The 20,267-nt window shown below is 39.2% G+C and overlaps 1 protein-coding gene across 1 annotated transcript; it reads left to right on the top strand.

The window, feature by feature from the left end:
- The first annotated feature begins 6,359 nt into the window (after positions 1-6,359).
- Positions 6,360-17,288, top strand: LOC109871278 (uncharacterized). Its single transcript, XM_020462101.2, has 6 exons — positions 6,360-6,890; positions 8,298-8,337; positions 9,186-9,542; positions 9,664-9,969; positions 10,066-10,164; positions 14,862-17,288. The coding sequence occupies exons 1-6, from the start codon at positions 6,828-6,830 to the stop codon at positions 15,257-15,259; spliced, it is 1,263 nt and encodes a 420-aa protein (XP_020317690.1). The 5' UTR covers positions 6,360-6,827; the 3' UTR covers positions 15,260-17,288.
- The last annotated feature ends 2,979 nt before the right edge of the window (positions 17,289-20,267 follow it).

Here is a 20,267-nt window from a genome sequence, read left to right as displayed (position 1 = left end):
CTACCCTTTAGCTCAGTGCGAATGTTGCCTGTAACCCATGGCTTCTGGTTGGGGTATGTACTGTACATACAGTCACTGTGGGGACGACGTCCTCGATGCACTTATTGATAAAGCCAGTGACTGATGTGGTCTACTCCTCAATGCCATCGGAAGAATCCCCGAACATATTCCATTCTGTGCTAGCAAAACAGTCCTGCAGTTTAGCATCTGCTACATCTGACCACTTTTTTATAGACTGAGTCACTGGTGCTTCCTGCTTTAATTTTTGCTTGTAAGCAGTAATCAGGAGGATAGAATTATGGTCAGATTTGCCAAATGGAGGGCGTGGGAGAGCTGTGTGTGGAGTAAAGGTAGTCTAGAATTTTTTTCCCTCTGCTTGCACATTTGACATGCTGATAGAAATGAGGGAAAACTGATTTAAGTTTCCCTGCATTAAAGTCCCCGGCCACTAGGAGCGCCACCTCTGGATGAACATTCTCCTGTTTGCTGATGGTGGTATACATTGACTGCGGTTTTAGTGATAGCATCGGTCTGTGGTGGTATGAAAAATATAGATGAAAACACTCTAACTACAGTGCCTTGCGAAAGTATTCGGCCCCCTTGAACTTTGCGACCTTTTGCCACATTTCAGGTTTCAAACATAAAGATATAAAACTGTATTTTTTTGTGAAGAATCAACAACAAGTGGGACACAATCATGAAGTGGAACGACATTAATTGGATATTTCAAACTTTTTTAACAATTCAAAAACTGAAAAATTGGGCGTGCAAAATTATTCAGCCCCTTTACTTTCAGTGCAGCAAACTCTCTCCAGAAGTTCAGTGAGGATCTCTGAATGATCCAATGTTGACCTAAATGACTAATGATGATAAATACAATCCACCTGTGTGTAATCAATTCTCCGTATAAATGCACCTGCACTGTGATAGTCTCAGAGGTCCGTTAAAAGCGCAGAGAGCATCATGAAGAACAAGGAACACACCAGTCAGGTCCGAGATACTGTTGTGAAGAAGTCTAAAGCCGGATTTGGATACAAAAAGATTTCCCAAGCTTTAAACGTCCCAAGGAGCACTGTGCAAGCGATAATATTGAAATGGAAGGAGTATCAGACCACTGCAAATCTACCAAGACCTGGCCGTCCCTCTAAACTTTCAGCTCATACAAGGAGAAGACTGATCAGAGATGCAGCCAAGAGGCCCATGATCACTCTGGATGAACTGCAGAGATCTACAGCTGAGGTGGGAGACTCTGTCCATAGGACAACAATCAGTCGTATATTGCTCAAATCTGGCCTTTATGGAAGAGTGGCAAGAAGAAAGCCATTTCTTAAAGATATCCATAAAAAGTGCCACAAGCCACCTGGGAGACACACCAAACATGTGGAAGAAGGTGCTCTGGTCAGATGAAACCAAAATTGAACTTTTTGGCAACAATGCAAAACGTTATGTTTGGCGTAAAAGCAACACAGCTCATCACCCTGAACACACCATCCCCACTGTCAAACATGGTGTTGGCAGCATCATGGTTAGTCCTGCTTTTCTTCAGCAGGGACAGGGAAGATGGTTAAAATTGATGGGAAGATGGATGGAGCCAAATACAGGATCATTCTGGAAGAACCTGAGACTGGGACGGAGATTTGTCTTCCAACAAGACAATGATCCAAAACATAAAGCATAATCTACAATGGAATGGTTCAAAAATAAACATATCCAGGTGTTAGAATGGCCAAGTCAAAGTCCAGACCTGAATCCAATCGAGAATCTGTGGAAAGAACTGAAAACTGCTGTTCACAAATGCTCTCCATCCAACCTCACTGAGCTCGAGCTGTTTTGCAAGGAGGAATGGGAAAAAATGTCAGTCTCTCGATGTGCAAAAGTGATAGAGACATACCCCAAGCGACTTACAGCTGTAATTTATAGAGAACGCTCCCCCCGCCTTGGTTCACCATCTTGGAACCGTAAGAAATGGAGCTGGGTGGGAAGGCTGCCGTTTTATCGGCTCTTAACCAACCATGCTATTTTGTTTGTTTTTTCGCATTGTTCCCAACTTGTTTTGTACAGAATGTTGCAGCAAAAGGTGGCGCTACAAAGTAATAACTTAAGGGGGCTGAATAATTTTGCACGCCCGATTTTTCAGTTTTTGATTTGTTAAAAAAGTTTGAAATATCCAATAAATGTCATTCCACTTCATGATTGTGTCCCACTTGTTGTTGATTCTTCACCCAAAAAAATATTTTTATATCTTTATGTTTGAAGCCTGAAATGTGGCAAAAGGTCGCAAAGTTCAAGGGGGCCGAATACTTTCGCAAGGCACTGTAGATAGTGTGGTCTACAGCTTATCATTAAATACTCTACCTTAGGTGAGCAAAAACTTGAGACTTCCTTAGATATCGTGCACCAGCTGTTGTTTACATAAATGCATAGGCCCCCGCCCCATGTCTTACCAGAGGCTGCTTTTCTGTCCTGCAGATAGTGTATAACCGGCGAGCTGTATGTTTTTAATGTCATCATTCAGCCACGACTCGGTGAAACATGAAATATTACAGTTTTTAATGTCCCATTGGTACGATAAACGTGCTTTCAGTTCGTCCCATTTATTTTCCAGCGATTGAACGTTAGCTAGCAGGACGGAATGCATGGGCAGATTAGCCACTCATCGCCCGATCCTCACAAGGCACCCTGATCTCTTTCACTGAAATCTGCGTTTCCTTCTCTAGTGAATAACGGTGATCTGGGCCTGGGCGGGAGTCTGTATTATATCCCTCCTGTCTGACTCATTGAAGATGAACTCTTCATCCAGTTTGAGGTGAGCAATCTCAGTTCTGATGTACAGAAGCTCTTTTCTGTCATAAGAGATGGTAGCAGCAACATTCCGTACAAAACAAGTTGGGAACAATGCGAAAAAACAAACAAAATAGCATGGTTGGTTAAGAGCCGATAAAACGGCAGCCTTCCCACCCAGCTCCATTTCTTACGGTTCCAAGATGGTGAACCAAGGCGGGGGGAGCGTTCTCTATAAAGCCACCTGCTGGAGAAAATTGATTTAAGGCACACGTACAGTATAGCCTGTATGATGAGATTATTATTATGAACAAAAGAGCAAGATAAAAAATTATTTGTCAAACTGCAGCCAAACATCGATTATCATGACACCAGAATAAGACCTTCAGAAAGGAGCATCAAGCTCAACCCCGTGAAGTTAATCATAATTTATTAAAGCTGTAGCCTAATAAACTATATGTGTTCCCGATGAGTCATAGTGTGAGGACCACACAACATGCCAGCGTGTGACTCCAAGTTTACTTCGATATGATGGTTATTCTATCAATACTTGCACAAAGCGTTTCCACCGACATTTCTCGCATAAATTCATTTTACAGACACAAAAATATATCACATTTTGTAGCATATTTTGATTTGTCAACGTTTGGAGAGTTTACCGAAAATGTTTCTGTTTCCATCAGACATCAAATCGTAATTTCTGGGAAACAACGTGTTATTTTTCCACTCTGGTGGTAAGATAGGCATCCTCTAGTTTCTATTTTACTTCTGCATTTGCCGTTTTTTCTCTCTTTTCCTGCACGTCAATGTTGGTAAATGATTGTTTTGAAGACTGCTATCCACCACACCTTTGCTCTCACATACTGACCATGACCAGAGCATTACAGACAGCCAACAGCCCACACCCTTACTCAATCTGTTGTAGAGACACTCTTAAACCTCTGCTTAATTATTTCCTAAAGTCTACCACATTCCAGACAGTGTGAGGGGCTTGCAGCTCTAGCTGGTTTCCTTTTTGTAATCCGTGATTGACTGTAGACCCTGCCACATGCGTCTTGTGTTTGAGCTGTTGAATTGCGACTCTACTTTGTCTCTATACTGACGCTTAGCTTGTTTGATTGCCTTGCGGAGGGAATATCAGTCATGTTTCCAGTCACTATGCCATGATTAATAGCAGTGGTTCGCGCTTTCAGTTTAGCGTGAATGCTGCCATCAATCCACGGTTTTTGGTTAGGGAAGGTTTTAATAGTCACCGTGGGTACAACATCACCGATTAACTTGCTAATAAACTCGCTCACCGAGTCAGTGTATACATCAATGTTGTTGTCTGAGGCTATCCGGAACATTTCACAGTCCACGTGATGGAAGCAGTCTTGAAGCGTGGAATCCGATTGGTCAGACCAGCGTTGAACAGACCTGAGCACGGGTGTTTCCTGTTTTAGTTTCTGTATATAGGCTGGGAGCAACAAAATGGAGTTGTGGTCAGATTTGCCGAAAGGAGGGCGGGGGAGGGCTTTGTATGCGTCTCGGAAGTTAGAGTAGCAATGATCCAGAATTCTCCCAGCTCGAGTGGCACATTCGATATGCTGATAAAATTTAGGGAGCCTTGTTTCCAGATTAGCTTTGTTCAAAATTCAAAAGGCACTCGCACATCTGAACAATCTTTTTTGCAGGTGCATGGCAACAGTTGAACAAGATGAAGGAAAAAGGAAACCGCACACTGCTCGTCAAAGCTCTGACGAAGGCCGTGAGGACAATACGTAAACTTATTAAAGATCAGTGATACTATCAAGAGCAGTGTGCGGTATCCTTTTTCCATCAGATTAGCTTTGTTCAAATCCCCAGCTACAATAAATGCAGCCTCAGGATATATGTTTTCCAATTTACATAGAGTCCCATGAAGTTCTACACGGCTGTGATTATAATCGAAGAGAATTCTCTTGGTCGATAATGCGGTCGGCATTTGATTGTAAGGAAATCTAGGTCAGGTGGACAAAAGGACTTGAGTTCCTGTATGTTGTTATGATTACACCGTGAGTCATTAATCATAAAGCATACACCCCCTTCTTGCCAGAGAGGCAAGATTTGTTTGCACAATGCGCGAAGAAACCGGATGGCTGTACCAACTCTGATAGCATATCCCGAGTGGGCCATGTTTGATGTCTCTCTGGAAGGCAACATTTGCTCGAATTTCATCTACCTTGTTGTCAAGAGACCATGTAGGTTCTATGAAGAACCCTAAAAAAGGGTTCTATATAGCCCCCCAAAATTATTGTAAACATAGCAGAACCTTTTTTGGTGCTATATAAAACCTTTTTTAATGGTTTGTCATAGAACCTTAGGAAAGTGCTATTCATAGCACTATACAGGTCCAATTTAGAACTTCATTTATAACTTTTTATATAAAAAGGTTCTTTGGAGCACCCAAGAGGGTTCCGCTACGGTTAAATAACCGTTATTTGGCACTATATAGAACCAGTTGTTTTTGAGTGTGTATCAATACTGTACACCACTGAAACAGCAACATGTCAAAGCAAATCACACTTTACTGTTTAACTTATGTGCAAACATTTTACTGATTTTGTTGGAGTCGCGTTGGAGACAACATTAGCATTTTAGCTAACCCTTCCCCTAACCCTTATGCTAAATTTAGCCCATTTCACCCAACCTGCTACATAAATTCTCCTAACCTTTGTCATTAGTTCCTCTAACCGCCAATGTAACTTCTCCACATAATTCTCCTTTGTTGTTAAGGTGCAACAAGAAACCTGGTCTCAGAGAAAGACGTGTAATACTATACATCATCCAAGACGTGTGATAAGGTAAGTCATTTCATTAATATGCTATTATGCGATCCGGGTAAGATGTTTGATAATATACATCCTATAAATCCTATGATATTGTTCGACTGCTATTTCATTCATAATGTAACCTAACGTAACATAATCTATTATACTCCCGAGTAGCGCAGCGGTCTAAGTCACTACAGACCCTGGGTTTGATCCCGGGCTGTATCATGATCGGGAGTACCGTAGGGCGGCGCACAATTGGCCCAGCGTTGTTCAGGTTAGGGGAGGGTTTATCCGGGGGGCTTTGCAAGTAGGCCGTCGTTGGAAATTATTATTATTATTATTATTATTATATAAAGGTTAAATAAACATTTTACAAAAATTCTAAATGGAGTGTCACTGATTTACGTACTGAATGATAACAATTGCCTTGAGACTATGTTGCTTATACTGGTGTACTATCTTAATTTGACCAGTTTCTCACAGCAGGAAAAATAATCCTATAGCAACAGGAAATGTTGAGTATGGGCCTAATTAATGAACATTTTTGTACGGGTTGATACATTTTTCAAGTTTGACCTTGAATTACAATAGAATTTGCATTTCCTACTGACCAGGAACATTCGGCACAAAAACAGCGTGACCAAATTAAGATAGCACACCTGTAAATTGTAGGTCTTATAGCCAGCGCCTTAACTGGCTAGGTATACAAGTGTTTGATTCATGAATAATGTAAAAATCAAATAATAAGGGGTTAACTGTTAGTAGTCTATGAATCACACAACCACAGCAAGAGTTGGCAGTCAAGTACTGAAATGAAAGCTATTTACAGTGGTAATATACTCAGTGTCTTAAAACTGAAGCAATGGGGAGCATGATGACCTTTCAATGTTTACCTAAACGTATTGCTCTTTCCATGTGTTGTGTCATATTTGGTAAAAAAAACACTTAATGCTAATGAATGAAGCAACAAGTGAGGATGTTCTTGCTAACAGGAAGTGTGTGAGTGTGTGTGCGTGTGTGTGTGCGAGAGGGAGACAGAAAGAGAAAGAAAGAACAAGAACGTGAAGATGTTTTTATTATTTTAGCACCTTTATTATTTTAACTAATCTCTACTGTATATTATGTCATCAGTTACTTTATCCAGGAATAGGCCGACTTAAATTAGTCAGCGACATTGCGGTCATGTGAGAGGGTGGAGCTGTTAGGATGAACGTATATCAGCTGTTCTTGGTGACAATCTAGATGTGAAAGGGTATGAACACCAACATGCTTGTCATAGAAAGGAGAAGGATCATCCCTGAGTCGGTCTTCAGTCTGGTAAGATTCGGGTTAACCCCTAATTAATGGCTTAATAAGCTGGTTGCATTCTGTACATTATCATTTGTTTCTCATGAAGCTACAAACTATACATACAACTTATTTCCCTATGAGGAGATACGGCTACGATGAGAAAGCGCTGTCTTCATTCATATGCACGGACAAACTGAAACAACTTCTGCACAATTCAAAGTTAATTTGTGGATACAGCCCCTAGAAGTTGTGTCAGAGTGGGAAAGAGTTACCAGTGCCACATGCAATTGCTTTGGAGTTGTTCAAATAATGGTTGGATATTTCTATATGATCACTCCATAAATAATCGAGACCTACACGCAACAGTATCTCTTTCGCTTTTGACGATGATTTCACAAGGCCTTTTTCACATCATATGCCTAAATACATATAACCACATTTTTCTTTTGATTCTTTATTTACCTTACATTATGTTATTTCAAGTTCTCCATTTGGGACGCAACATCACATTGTTATAATAAGTCTTAATTGGGCTTGCCTATATGAATGATTGAATCTTTGATTTTTGTGTCATTCACCGGTTTGCTACCGACACCCCTTACAGGGATCAATTGACACACAACTTCTCCTCCGGTTTACTGCGCATCGCATGCAAAGAATGAAACAATATTAACATGATAACAAAGAAAGTTATCCTAGCAACAACAATAACCTATAAGGCTATTGAAGGCAACTAGGGCTTGTGCTAACTTTGTGTTCGATGAAAATGATAGACCTTTCAAACGTTGTTTGCATCATAACTTTGGTAAGCGCTAAACCCAATGCCGCTAAGAGGGGAGTAAGGGAGGGCACGTACACTGAGTATACCAAGCAGTATACCAAGAGTTGAACCCCGACTTTTTGCCCTGGGAACTCTAAAAGGTGCCAAAAGCGTTCCACAGCGATGCTGGCCCATGTTGACTCCAATGCTTCCCACAGTTGTGTCAAGTTGGCTGGATGTCGTGTGGGTTGTGGACCATGCTCGATTCACACAGGAAACTGTTGAGCTTGAAAAACCCAGCAGCATTGCAGTTCTTGACACAAATCGGTGAGCCGACCACCATGCCTCGTTCAAAAGGCACTTAAATATTTTGTCTTGCCAATTCACCCTCTGAATGGCACATACACAATCAGTGTCTCGATTGTCTTAATTCCTTTAACTTGTCTCCTCTACTTCATCTACACTGATTGAAGTGGATTTAACAAGTGACATCAATAAGGGATCATAGCTTTCACCTGGATTCACGTGGTCAGTCTATGTTATGGAAAGAGCAGGTGACGTTAATGTTTTGTATACTCAGTGTATGCCGTGAAAGGAAGATGTGTATTTCACAAATAAAGCAGATGGCATACAAAATGAACCCCCCCATTAATTTCTTCTCTAATTATTTGCAGCGTGGAAAATCTACTCTGGTATTCATGTTTTTGCTGTTTGGTAAGTCACCTTTATCTCAATGCGCATTTATTTTATTCAATGCTTTACAGAAAAGGTTTTGGCTTGTCTAAAGAGAATCTCTGGGCTTGCCCACACATCACCCACACAGACTTTCCCATGGAAATGGTAATTCCTTCCCTTCTGGAGGTCTAGGTCAGTTTACTGTAAACCACATTGTGACACATGTTCCTACCGAGCTGACGGTTTTATGACAAAGATAAATGTTTCATCAGAGTAGTCATGAAACGGGTGATGTCATACATCTCCCCATCATCTTCGTAAGCAAGTGCTGGAATTCATTACAAAAGGTAGACCGATAAACGAACAACCCAGTCTCAAATGTTATTGTACGGCTTTTGGAAGAGAGAACGTTTCTTACATTTCCAGGAACGTGTTTGTTTAGGGGACTTTTCTCTCTGCATGTGTGTACTGTGCTTAAGCTCTACCACATCCATACAACTTCTGTAATTTCCTTTGAGTCAGGACATGAGCACGTCATGCCATTCCTCCAGTGAAGCCTGCTGTCACAATAGCAGTGTGAGTTTTAGTGTTTGGGCCCCTCTGTCCTGGTTTGAAGGACTGTGTCAGATCTAGCATAAGCTCCTACAATTCTCTCAAGGAGTCGGGAGATAACTCATATGGGCCTGTGCTTGAGCACCATTGATGACATTAAGGCACGGTGACAATTCTTCACTGTTTCACATCTCAAGCCAATTGAGACATTGCATAGATTCTCCCATATTCAAACACAGTCAATCAGTTATTAAGTGGTGGACGTTTATGATCTGGGTGTTGAATTCTGAGCTTAGTTTGGTGTAACTTTGGCATATTTGTCTTGAATTTTTCAGGACAAGTTGCATCTGAACATCTAGTCACTGGCATTATAGGAGAATCTGTTCTGTTACCCTGTGACCTGAATTTATCCATCAACCCAGCAAGACTCCGGTTCCATTGGCAAGATCATTCAGACATTGTGTTGTACTCTTTCAACGCAAGAGTTGAGCAAGAATATCAGAATAAACTTTACACAAACAGGACTAACGCCTTTCAGGTTGAGATGAGTTCTGGAAATATCTCTATCGAACTCAGGCAAGTAACACCTCAAGACAACCAGAAAACCTACTGGGCTTTCGCGTTGCTGTTCGACAGAAATGATCAACCTATCCATTTCACCAAAGTGTGTCAGACTACTCTGCTTGTCGCAGGTATGGCTGCGTTATTCATAGCTCTTGTGGGGGAATCATAAAGGACATTATTATAGCATTTATACATGGCACTTTGTGGAACCTTTCTCTCACTTCTTGTCTTTGCCTTGTACACTTTCAGCACGGTTTCCGACACCCAAATTGACTGTGAAGTACAAAGGGATGAATGCAATGTGTTTGACCCAGGGAGGCTACCCCAAACCAAAAGTCACATGGACTATCCAGGACCTCTCTCAGCCTCAGAACGGCACTCTGGAACCCAGGGAAGTACAGACCAACTTTACACTTAATCCTGAAAGTGGACTGTACACTGTCTGGAGCCAAGTGAATTTCACAAAGAATTACATAGATAATCATTCTGTGACCTGCCAGGTGTTCAACCTCGTTCTGAGAGAGACTGTGAGCAACACAACCATCATCCGCACAAGTAAGAGAATGAACATGATACAGTGTGTTTCACCCCCTCTCATTACCTAATCTTTATTAACTGAAAACTTAAACTGGTCTTGTCTTTTCCCCACAGGTGAAGGCCTTTCTCTCAGTGCTATTGTAGGCATTACACTAGGCATCACACTATTGATGCTGATTTGCGTCGGGGGAATCATTTTTGTTTACAAACAATGTAAGTTGCAATTTCAGGATTTTTATTACCATAATGAAAATAGATCCAGTACTGTATAAAGACACCCCATCTGTAAATACTCTGTTAGTGACAAATCTAAGGATATTACATCGGTTTACATTCAACGAAGTGCTACCAACTCCCAATCACACGATAATGGCAAACCTGGGATAACTATAGACATAACTATGCTTTGTGGAAAATAACTATTTTTCCTTTGGCACAAATAGTTACTTTGAAAGTGACTACAACTACTTGAATAAAGATTCCAACATTTTTTCGGAAACTATAGGATTAGCTGCCTTCAACTAATGGCAGGGCTGCATCTGCATGTTGAAGATAGAAATAGAATCAATAGAGCGCACACACTATATCCTATACTATTCCAATCTATCTGACAGTCATACTGTATTTGATCTACACAATACATTTATATCTGAACATTCTGTTAATGCCCATTCTCCTAAATATCCATTGCTCCATGTGTACATAAAGGCAAAACATTTAACAAATGATATTTGATAAAAAAGTATAAATAAGTTGTGACCCTCAACTACTTTATGACTCTTTCAACATGCCACTGAAAAGGTTGAAAGCTGCAATTAATACTGCAGAGTAATTTGAAGCCAATTGCAAACATTGCAAGTTGGACATTTACACAGCTAATTCTCCAGTGTAAGAAAACAAACAAAATTAACACAGAATGTTAAATCAACACTGTAAGTGTTGAGTCTGGACCCATATCAAATGATTTGATTATTAGTGTTAAGGGATTTTTATCAATAATGACTATGTATACATTTCAATCAGGACTGACTAATCAGAATACTATTATGTTACTCTATAGATGTATGAATTTTCTTTTAACCCTAGTACTGAATATAATGTGTGTAAATGTAATCAAGAATTAGAACAATGATTGTCTGTTCCTTGGTAGAAATGAATGAACTTATAGCGAGACTGGCTAGAATACTTATCTAAACAGGCAGACCTTGGTTCGGGTCGTAAATTATCTTAGTAGGGAGAGACGATGTGGGAAGGCTTGAACTATACAGCCATTGTACTGGAGCGGCGATGAGACTGGGTAGTACGAAAACTAATGACGTCATTTTCAGTTTATAACCTGTGGTAAACTGTATCATGTTCAGCACTCTCGAGAATAAACGCTGCTGATTGATTTTGAGACTGGTCTCTGTCCATTTTATGCAAATAAGAGTCTTACAAATTCTTAGGAATTGACAGAGTGTTTAATTTTAATTGGGTATTAAAACATAGAGGAATTTAATTCCTGTAACAATTTGTCACATGCGCCGAATACAACAGGTGTAGACCTTCCCGTGAAATGTTTACTTACTAGCCCTTAACCAACAATGAAGTTAAGAAAATAGAGTTAAGAAAATATTTACTAAATAAACTCTAAAAAAATAAGTAACACAGTAAAATACCGATAATTGTGCTGTAAACAGTGGGTGCCGGTACTGAGTCAATGTGCGGGGTTACAGGTTAGTTGCGGTCATTTGTACATATAGATGCCGGTTTTGTTAAATTAACACACTGCTTAGTGTAAAGCTGTGCCTTTAGAGTTATTGTAGAGTTATCACCCATGACCTATTTGTTTGTGACACATGGTTGCTGCATTCAGCCATTTTCAGTCTTATGAACTTCACTAATCCTAAGCAAATATGTATTTTTTTAACACAATACCATACGTATTACACAAGGCCTTATTTTGAGGGCCTAGTGACACCCCAATGCAGGGGACTGAACTGATACACATCACTTTGAACCAAAAACTGCACATCAATGTCATATTTCCCAGCATGCTCTATTGCAGGTACATTTTTAGAATTGTTTCAATATATGTATGCGCCGGTACTGTACATTAATTCATCAAACAATCTTATGCTACTTAAATATAAATTACAAAAATTTTCGAAATGAATCCAATATCTTACTTGGACTTATTGCACCCGTTACTGAAATGTTTGTTCCAGTTTAGATGCTTTAGATAGTCTTGTAGACTAGTCTTCCAACCCTGGCAGTCATTTTGAATACAGGTAGCAGGCTATCAGAAATTCTTAATGTTGGATGCCCCCACACTGGCTAGATTCCAATAGGAATCACACATCACCTTGCAAGCCAACATAATGTGACTTGCAGGCCTGATGAGGCCTGTAAACCATGAGTTTAATGTTGTATTACACTGAGAAAAAAGTATTGCATTTGTTTTTAAAGGGGTACAAACACATGCCACTGTAGTGGTGCGGTGTGGTTGTGTTTATACGTATATTATATTTCCTTCTCATGGGACTCGTAATAAGACTAAGCGATTAGCCCATTAAAGGAATTATCTCCATAAGATAAATAGCAATATGCAAGAACACAATAGTTGAGTTACAGTAATAGGCAATTAAGAAATGTCTCAGAATGGAATTCGAAACATGGATTCATATACAAGGCATAAAGCTTAAGTTGCAAGGCATTAACAAGCATGTGCTATGGCCCATAGAAGAACAACGTATCTAAGAACCTTTTATAAGCATCTAAGTTGTTTGGATTCAAAATAGAAGTTGTTGACCAATAGTTTTACTGTAAAGTTAAGATAATGATGTCTTCCTAAGACAACACAAAGCAATCCTTGTGTTGAATCGCATGATAACATTTGGATCTCACTAGGTGAAGTCCACAGGACCAAATGTGGATGAATGCAACAAGCATGTCTATGTCACTAACAAATGCTGTCATGGGTGGTACTCAAAAGGCAAGGCACTCCGTGAAATTTTAAATAAGGCATTACACGAAACAGTGTAATGCCAAGCAACTTGGATGCAGTAAAATCCACTCAAGCACATTTGGTGATACACAAAGCAACTCAAACATTAAAATTGCATTAATGCTAGATTTTTTGTTGTTGATATACAGTGCCTTCGGAAAGTATTCAGACCCCTTGACTTTTTCCACATTTTATCCTCAGCAATTCTCAGCAATCTACACACAATACCCCATAATGACAAAACTAAAACAGGTTTTTAGAAATGTTTGCTAATTTATACAAAATAAAAAACTGAAATACCTTATTTACATAAGAATTCAGACCCTATGCTATGAGACTCGAAATTGAGGTCAGGTGCATCCTGTTTCCATTGATCATCCTTGAGATGTTTCTACAACTTGATTGTGGTAAATTCAATTGATTGGACATGATTTGGATAGACGATTGACCATTTAGGGAATTGAGTTCTCAACAGGTGTGCCAAATATTATATTATATACTATTGACTGAAAAATGACTAGGGGAAAAATTAACTTTAACATGCATTTCTGGCTCAAAACCTAATATAAACTATCACTATCACGACTATCATCGTGTCTATAATAAGTATCTTTACCGTAGATGAATAGGCTAAACCTTTAATTATATTTGCTGTCACCCTACAGTCAAAATTTGTCACAAGTAGAGTAGTTACCTAGCTATATAAACCACGCCCCTCTGCAAACACATCTTCTCCCATGTTGGTTAGAAGGTGTACTTATTTTAAATTAGGTAAGAGAATACCATTGGTGTATTAAAATGAGAGTTAAGGTGATGTCACCTTGTCCCGTTAATAATGAATCCAAGTGTTTGACATGGGGGAGGGGACCAGTAGCTTTATGATCAAACTTGATCAATGTAGAAGCAACTGCCATTTTTCATACTTTGGCCAACATACTTCTGGTTTACTTCAAATATCATACCATTTTATGAAAAACATGATTTTGACTGTTCATGACCTTTAACACAATACCATATGTATTTCATGAGGCCTTATTTTGAGCGCCTACTTTGACGGTAACACAGGGGCCTGAAACTCAGACACATTTGAACCAAAACCATGTCTATCATTATCGTATTTCCCAGCATGCACTATTTTAGGTAGATTTTTCAAAAAAAGGTTTCAAAATCTGTTTGTGCATGTACACTAAATTGATTGATTGATTAATATATATAATAAATAACATACACTACCATTCAAAAGTTTGGGGTCACTTAGAAATGTCCTTGTTTTTGAAATAACCTCAAATTGATCAGAAATACAGTGTAGACATTGTTAATGTTGTAAATGAGTTTTGTAATTGGAAACAGCAGATTCTTATTGGAATATCTACATAGGCGTACAGAGGCCCATTATCACCAACCATCACTCCTGTGTTCCAATGGCACGTTGTGTTAGCTAATCCAAGTTTAATTTTAAAAGGCTAATTGATCATTAGAAAACCCTTTTGCAATTATGTTAGCACAGCTGAAAACTCTGGTGCTGAAGAAGCAATCAACTGGCCTTCTTTAGACTAGTTGAGTATCTAGAGGTTCAGCATTTGTGTGTTCGATTACAGGCTCAAAATGGCCAGAAACAAATAACTTTCTTCTGAAACTCGTCAGTCCATTCTTGTTCTGAGAAATGAAGACTATTCCATGAAGGCTATTCTCGTACAATGCTGTGTACTACTCACAGAACAACGCAAACTGTCTAACCAGAATAGAAATAGGAGTGGTACAATACGACTATTTTCTGCCCAGGACTGGATGAATGTACTATATATCCTGGCCTCTCATTTGAGGAGTGTCAAGTATGTGAAAATCAATCTGCCCTATGTACTTTTAATAGTTGGCTGCAGTGTATTGCTCATTATGACTAAAACACTGATCCATGTTGATCTAGGTTGTGGAACCAGTGGAGTTAAAGCTACAGCAAACAGTGTTGCTGCAGGATCCAGCGAGGGTGCCGCAGGAGGTGTTGAGGAGCACAGCAATCTGATGTCTTCCACAACAAGCCAGGCTTTGGGCAATTGTAGTGTTGTTCAAGGTGATCGAGCTACAGCTATCAATAGTGGTGAAGCAACAGTTGACAACACTAATGGTGCTGCCACAGGAGCAAACAGTGCTGCCACAGAAGGTGTTACTGAACCAGTGGATGACATGGCAACTGTCATGACTGGCCTGGTCGGGTCAGGTTACCGTGGACCACAATCCTACAGGGACATCTCTCACACCCACCAGAGGGGAGAGATCGAGAGGTATGGAGGTGTTTTTTTTAATGACACCTCACACGCATTGTAAATCTTAAGCAGCAGACAAAATCCCTTTGTCGCAGAGTGTGGAGGAATGGAATGTATGATGGGACTATGGAGAACCTACCTCAGAACAGTAACATGCAAAAAATGGACTTTGAGACAATCTGTTTCGTCAGCCAAAATGGTGGTACAGTGGTTGCTCCACTAAAGGTTTTTGCAATTATGCTGCGGGATTAGAGGTAATTTATGGTTTAGTATGGTTCCCTGCGTCACTACTTCATTGCCCCAGACCAGCGCAAGGGGGAGTTAGAGCACTGATTATTCTTTTGAGTCCCAATGCTGGTTCAATACCCGTGCCGGTCTCAACTGGGAGACCCATGAGATGACTGTAGGTTTTTGGTTTCTTTCCATCTAAAAACATTAATAAATAATTCTAAATAATAATAATTATTCTAATAAGTATTATCATTATTATTATGTATCACATCCGACCGTGATTGGGAGTCCCATAAGACTCCCAAGCGTTTCTCTCCTTCTAAAAACAGAAATAAATGTTTTGGCCTTTACAAATATTATTTTGGCCTTTATACAGATTACAATCACTCATTTTAGTTTTTTTGAAAACGAAATAACCTCAAAAATATCATTATATATTATCAAGTTGATGGCACAGTCATAGAGCCAGCACCTAACATAAAGCTGAGTGACTCACTCATTCATGGCTTTGGATCAAAATAAATAAGTACCAACATTCTTTCTGATAGTCTTTAATAAAGAAATGTTTTGGTTATCCTGACCTGGATACCATGTACAGTATTATAACAGCCCTCCTGATTGGCACAGCGGTCTAAGATGCTGCATTGCAGTGCAAAATGCATTGCTACAGATGTAGGTTTGATACACATGCCGGAAGACCCATATGTAATTATTGACGATCATATTTATCGACAATCATATTATTTGATATACTGTAGGCGCCATGAGTCTCACTAGTGTTGAGTAATGTGCTGTTAAAAGTGGTGTGGGTCTTATTCTTTTAAAGAGCATATTGCAGTTACAAGCAATAGGATTTGAAGCAATAGCCTACAAATATTTTAGCACTGTTTCACGCTGCTCTGAGACAAGCATGGGGACTGATCTTGATAAATCAATGAGATTTACACTGAATCTCCGTTTGGGTATTGGTTAAACTACAATTATACAATAAAGGTGGAGAAATGTTATGCTCTTAGTGCAGCAGTCAGTTCAGAACAAATTCTTATTTACAAAGACAGCCTACTCATTCCCCCACATCGGGGAATTGAACCCCGGTATCCCACGTGCCTGCACAACAAGGGGATTATTTTGCTAAATAGCCCAGTACTGTAGCCTACTCACGACCGTCACGTTGTACAGCGTCATATTTTCTGTTCCATCCAAACGGAAAGCCAGAGTTTTTTTTTCTTTTTTTCTTGGAATAAAAACACAATAATAATCAAATGAAGTAAGCAAAATTACTTAAAATCAGTCCCATATACTATGTTCTTACAAAAAGGTTTTAAATTCTCTAGTACAGCACTATTGAAGGCTATCAAATGTTTCTCAAAGATTCCCTCTGGTGGTCAAACTAGCACTAACTAGATTTAATGGTTATGATGGCTGCCACGTTATTTACGAACAACTGTAATGACGATAGATGGAATATGAAAATGAATGTTGTTTTTGTTGTTATTAAAAGTTAAATGACGACGTTATAACAAAACATTGTAACTTGAAGAGTTTTCATAATATGTACCTGATGTTTGTATACTGTACATTGTGTGAAAAATGTCCAGATCAAAGAGAATGTTTTAGTTGTTAGTTGTCTAAATTGGATCTGAGTAAAATCCAGACCTTGCCTCGTAACAAGTGGCGCCCAGAGATCTTGCCATGAAGACGGAAATGCCCCTTTCTGACCTGAGGGTATAAATCATGTGAGTTAAGAATTAACATATCAGACTAGGTGACCACGAGCTGCAGCCAAGGTCTGATTAGTTGAAACCCCAAAATGCAACACGAGGTTGAAGACAAAGAAACCTTTTAAAAATCTATGCTACGAATGAGGGTGAATTCAAGCAGGACCACCTGGTTACCACTCTCCAAGCATAGTTTACAAATGTATCCAAGTGTACTTTTCTCTCATGCACTCTCTCTTTTTTAAATCCCCATTGTGTGTAACATGTGTGATATTGTGTTGGCCCGCTAAGAACCTGTTTCATGTGTGTTTGTGTATCTTATATTATAATTTTAGCTCGTTAGTAAATAAATAATCAACTCAATTGGTGTGATACTGACTTATTTACTGGGACTCGGGTTTGTGCAGATTTCCGGACTATGCGACGTTAAGGATGAGACTGTAGAGGAATAGAGGAAATTAATCAATTAGCTACTGTTGTAAAATCGATATTCTGATATTCTTTGAGTTAATTTGGGAAATGGAAACTCAAATAAAAACAAACTTTCCCATGGTGCCCCAGGTTACTGAGTTAACTACATAATTATTAACAGTTAATCATTCGATGAACAGCAGTTGTCACAATCAATACAATGTCACAACAGTAAGCATGCAACTGGACAAACATTAGTGGTAAGAAATTATGTTTTCGGACAGGCCTTAGCCTGAACTAGATGCAGATAGATGAGACGAATGTGTACTGTATCTCATGACACACGTTTATAGGCAGTCCTTATCTTGACAATTATAGACGTGACGAGTTTTAATAGTATTTCTTGCGGCCACCTGTAACAGTTTCTGTGTTATTTGATTATTGTTTCCTTAGGTTACCGCTGGAGGGCACCCTTATCCTGGTTTCTAGTTTCCAAGTTACCCTTATTATTACTTATTGGATTCACCTGTGTTTAATGACCTCTGTTCACCTGGTTGCCTTGTTATTTTGGTTCCTCAGCTGGCCTGGATCTTTGCTTAGGTCTCATGTTTTATTAGTGGGCTCTTATGCGGTTGTCTTGTTTCTGTTAAGACTAAGTAAATGTTCTGGATTTACCCTTACCTCTGCTTGCTGTGTTTCTCTGCGCCTGGGTTCAAACTAGCATTATTGTTACACTACCTAGCTAAGATTCTTGACGTTGGATTAAAACGAGACTATAGCGTCCATAAAGTGACCATTAGATTTAAAATGTTTTAATTAAATGTATAATTTATCACTTTCACATGCACATTGTATAGCTACGTAGCTAACTAGCTAATGTTGCCTAGCTTGCCTGTACAAGCTAATCTGCCTAAACAAAATCACATTCATTGGTTAGCTACCTTTATTTGCCAGTTCATTAGCTAGCTAGCTTTCAGCTGATTGCTGTTAATTAGCTACAGAGACTAGCTGCTGGAATTTGTACAGGCAAGCTAATCTAGCTTGATTAGCTAGGTAGCTAACTAGCTCATGTAATGTTATACCAGTCAGATGAGAGCTAACATTGGCTAAGTAGCTAACCAACAAGCGAGGAAAGCTAGCTAGCTAGCTATAATTTTGCCAAGTAAGTTTTTTTCTCATAAGGCTGAAGTCATCTGTAAACTTCTGATCTAGACACTTGCGGGTAATCGGAGCACAAACAAATATGTACAAAGCGAACGTCCTTGGCTGCAATGCTAGCCAAGTAACTCTAGCTAGCTAGGTAACCTTAGCCAACGTATGACTGTAACTTTAGCTAATGTGTATGGCCAGTTCATGCACCACAATATCATACTTCCTTAAACAAAACGTAACTAGTTAACATTAGTTATGTTAACTTTAAAACCACCAAACGTTGGGAAACTGCCACACTAATCGTGTTCATTCGTATTGCACAGACCAATCTATGATAACGTAAGATGAAGTAGACAGATTTTACATAGGACAAACACTGCAGTTTACTACACTACATTTCCTCAACTAAGAACAACCAAGGCCACAACACAATCCAGAGTTGAGAAAACAAATTGCTTAGTTAAGAAACAGTAAGTTAGCTATGTTTATTTATTTTTTATTTAATGGGGATAGGGTCTTGTTTCCTGAATTTCCACCTGACTGATGTGCCCAAAGTAAACTGCCTGTTACTCAGGCCCAGAAGCCAGGATATGCATATAATTGGTAGCATTGGATAGAAAACACTTTGAAGTTATACAAATGTTAAAATCATGTCTGAGACTATAACAGAAATTATATGGCAGGCAAAAATCCAAAGAAAAACCAACCAGATTTTTTTTTTAGGTCCCAGGCTCCTATAATGGAAACCTATTGTTCCTGTGTAATTCCGTCTCCCAGATTGCAATTCCTATGGATTCCACTAGATGTCAACAGCCTTTATTCAATGTTTCAGGCTTGTTTTTTGAAAAACAGGCAAGAATTTGGAGTTTTGGTTAGGAGAGCACCGGAACAATATCAGTCTTTCGGTACGCACTTACTAATTTTGCTTGCCTATTGAACATACAACTTTCCGGATGAAATATTATAGTTTATTTACATTTTAGAGTACCTGAGGATTTAATAGAAACGTTGTTTGACTTGTTTGGACAAAGTTCAGCGGTAGCTTTTTAGACTCCTTCGTCTGCATGTTGAACGAGTGGATTACTGAAATCGATGGCGCCAACTAAACTGACTTTTTGGGATATAAAGAAGGATTTTATCTAACAAAACGACCATTCATGTTGTAGCTGGGACCCTTGGGATTGAAAACAGAGGAAGATCTTCAAAGTAAGTGAATTATTTAATCGCTATTTGTGATTTTATGAAGCCTGTGCTGGTTGAAAAATATGTTCATGTGGGGCGCCGCCCTCAGACAATCGCATGGTATGCTTTATTGTAAATCAGACAACGCAGATAGATTAACAAGACTTTAAGCTTTTAAATGACATAAGATACTTGTATGTTCATGAATGTTTAATATTACGATTATTTATTTGAATTGCGCGCCCTCCAATTTCACCGGATGTTGTCGGCTGGTGTCCCGCTAGCTAAATTGGTCTGCCTGCTCTTCAGGCAGATAGATATTCTGAGAGCAGGTTTGTGTCTCCTTCTTCTGTACATAAAAAACTGTTTAATACT

The sequence above is a fragment of the Oncorhynchus kisutch genome, linkage group LG26, assembly GCF_002021735.2.
Source record: "Oncorhynchus kisutch isolate 150728-3 linkage group LG26, Okis_V2, whole genome shotgun sequence".
In the NCBI taxonomy this organism is placed as follows: Eukaryota; Metazoa; Chordata; class Actinopteri; order Salmoniformes; family Salmonidae; genus Oncorhynchus; species Oncorhynchus kisutch.
Note: the sequence above shows the minus strand (reverse complement) of the source record. Positions and strands in the feature narration are given on the sequence as shown.

Coding starts and splice junctions, on each gene's coding strand:
- LOC109871278 (XM_020462101.2), top strand. CDS start 6,828: ATGAACACCAACATGCTTGTCATAGAAAGGAGAAGGATCATCCCTGAG. Junction 9,543..9,663: donor GACTACTCTGCTTGTCGCAG/GTATGGCTGCGT, acceptor GTACACTTTCAG/CACGGTTTCCGACACCCAAA. Junction 9,970..10,065: donor CACAACCATCATCCGCACAA/GTAAGAGAATGA, acceptor TTTTCCCCACAG/GTGAAGGCCTTTCTCTCAGT.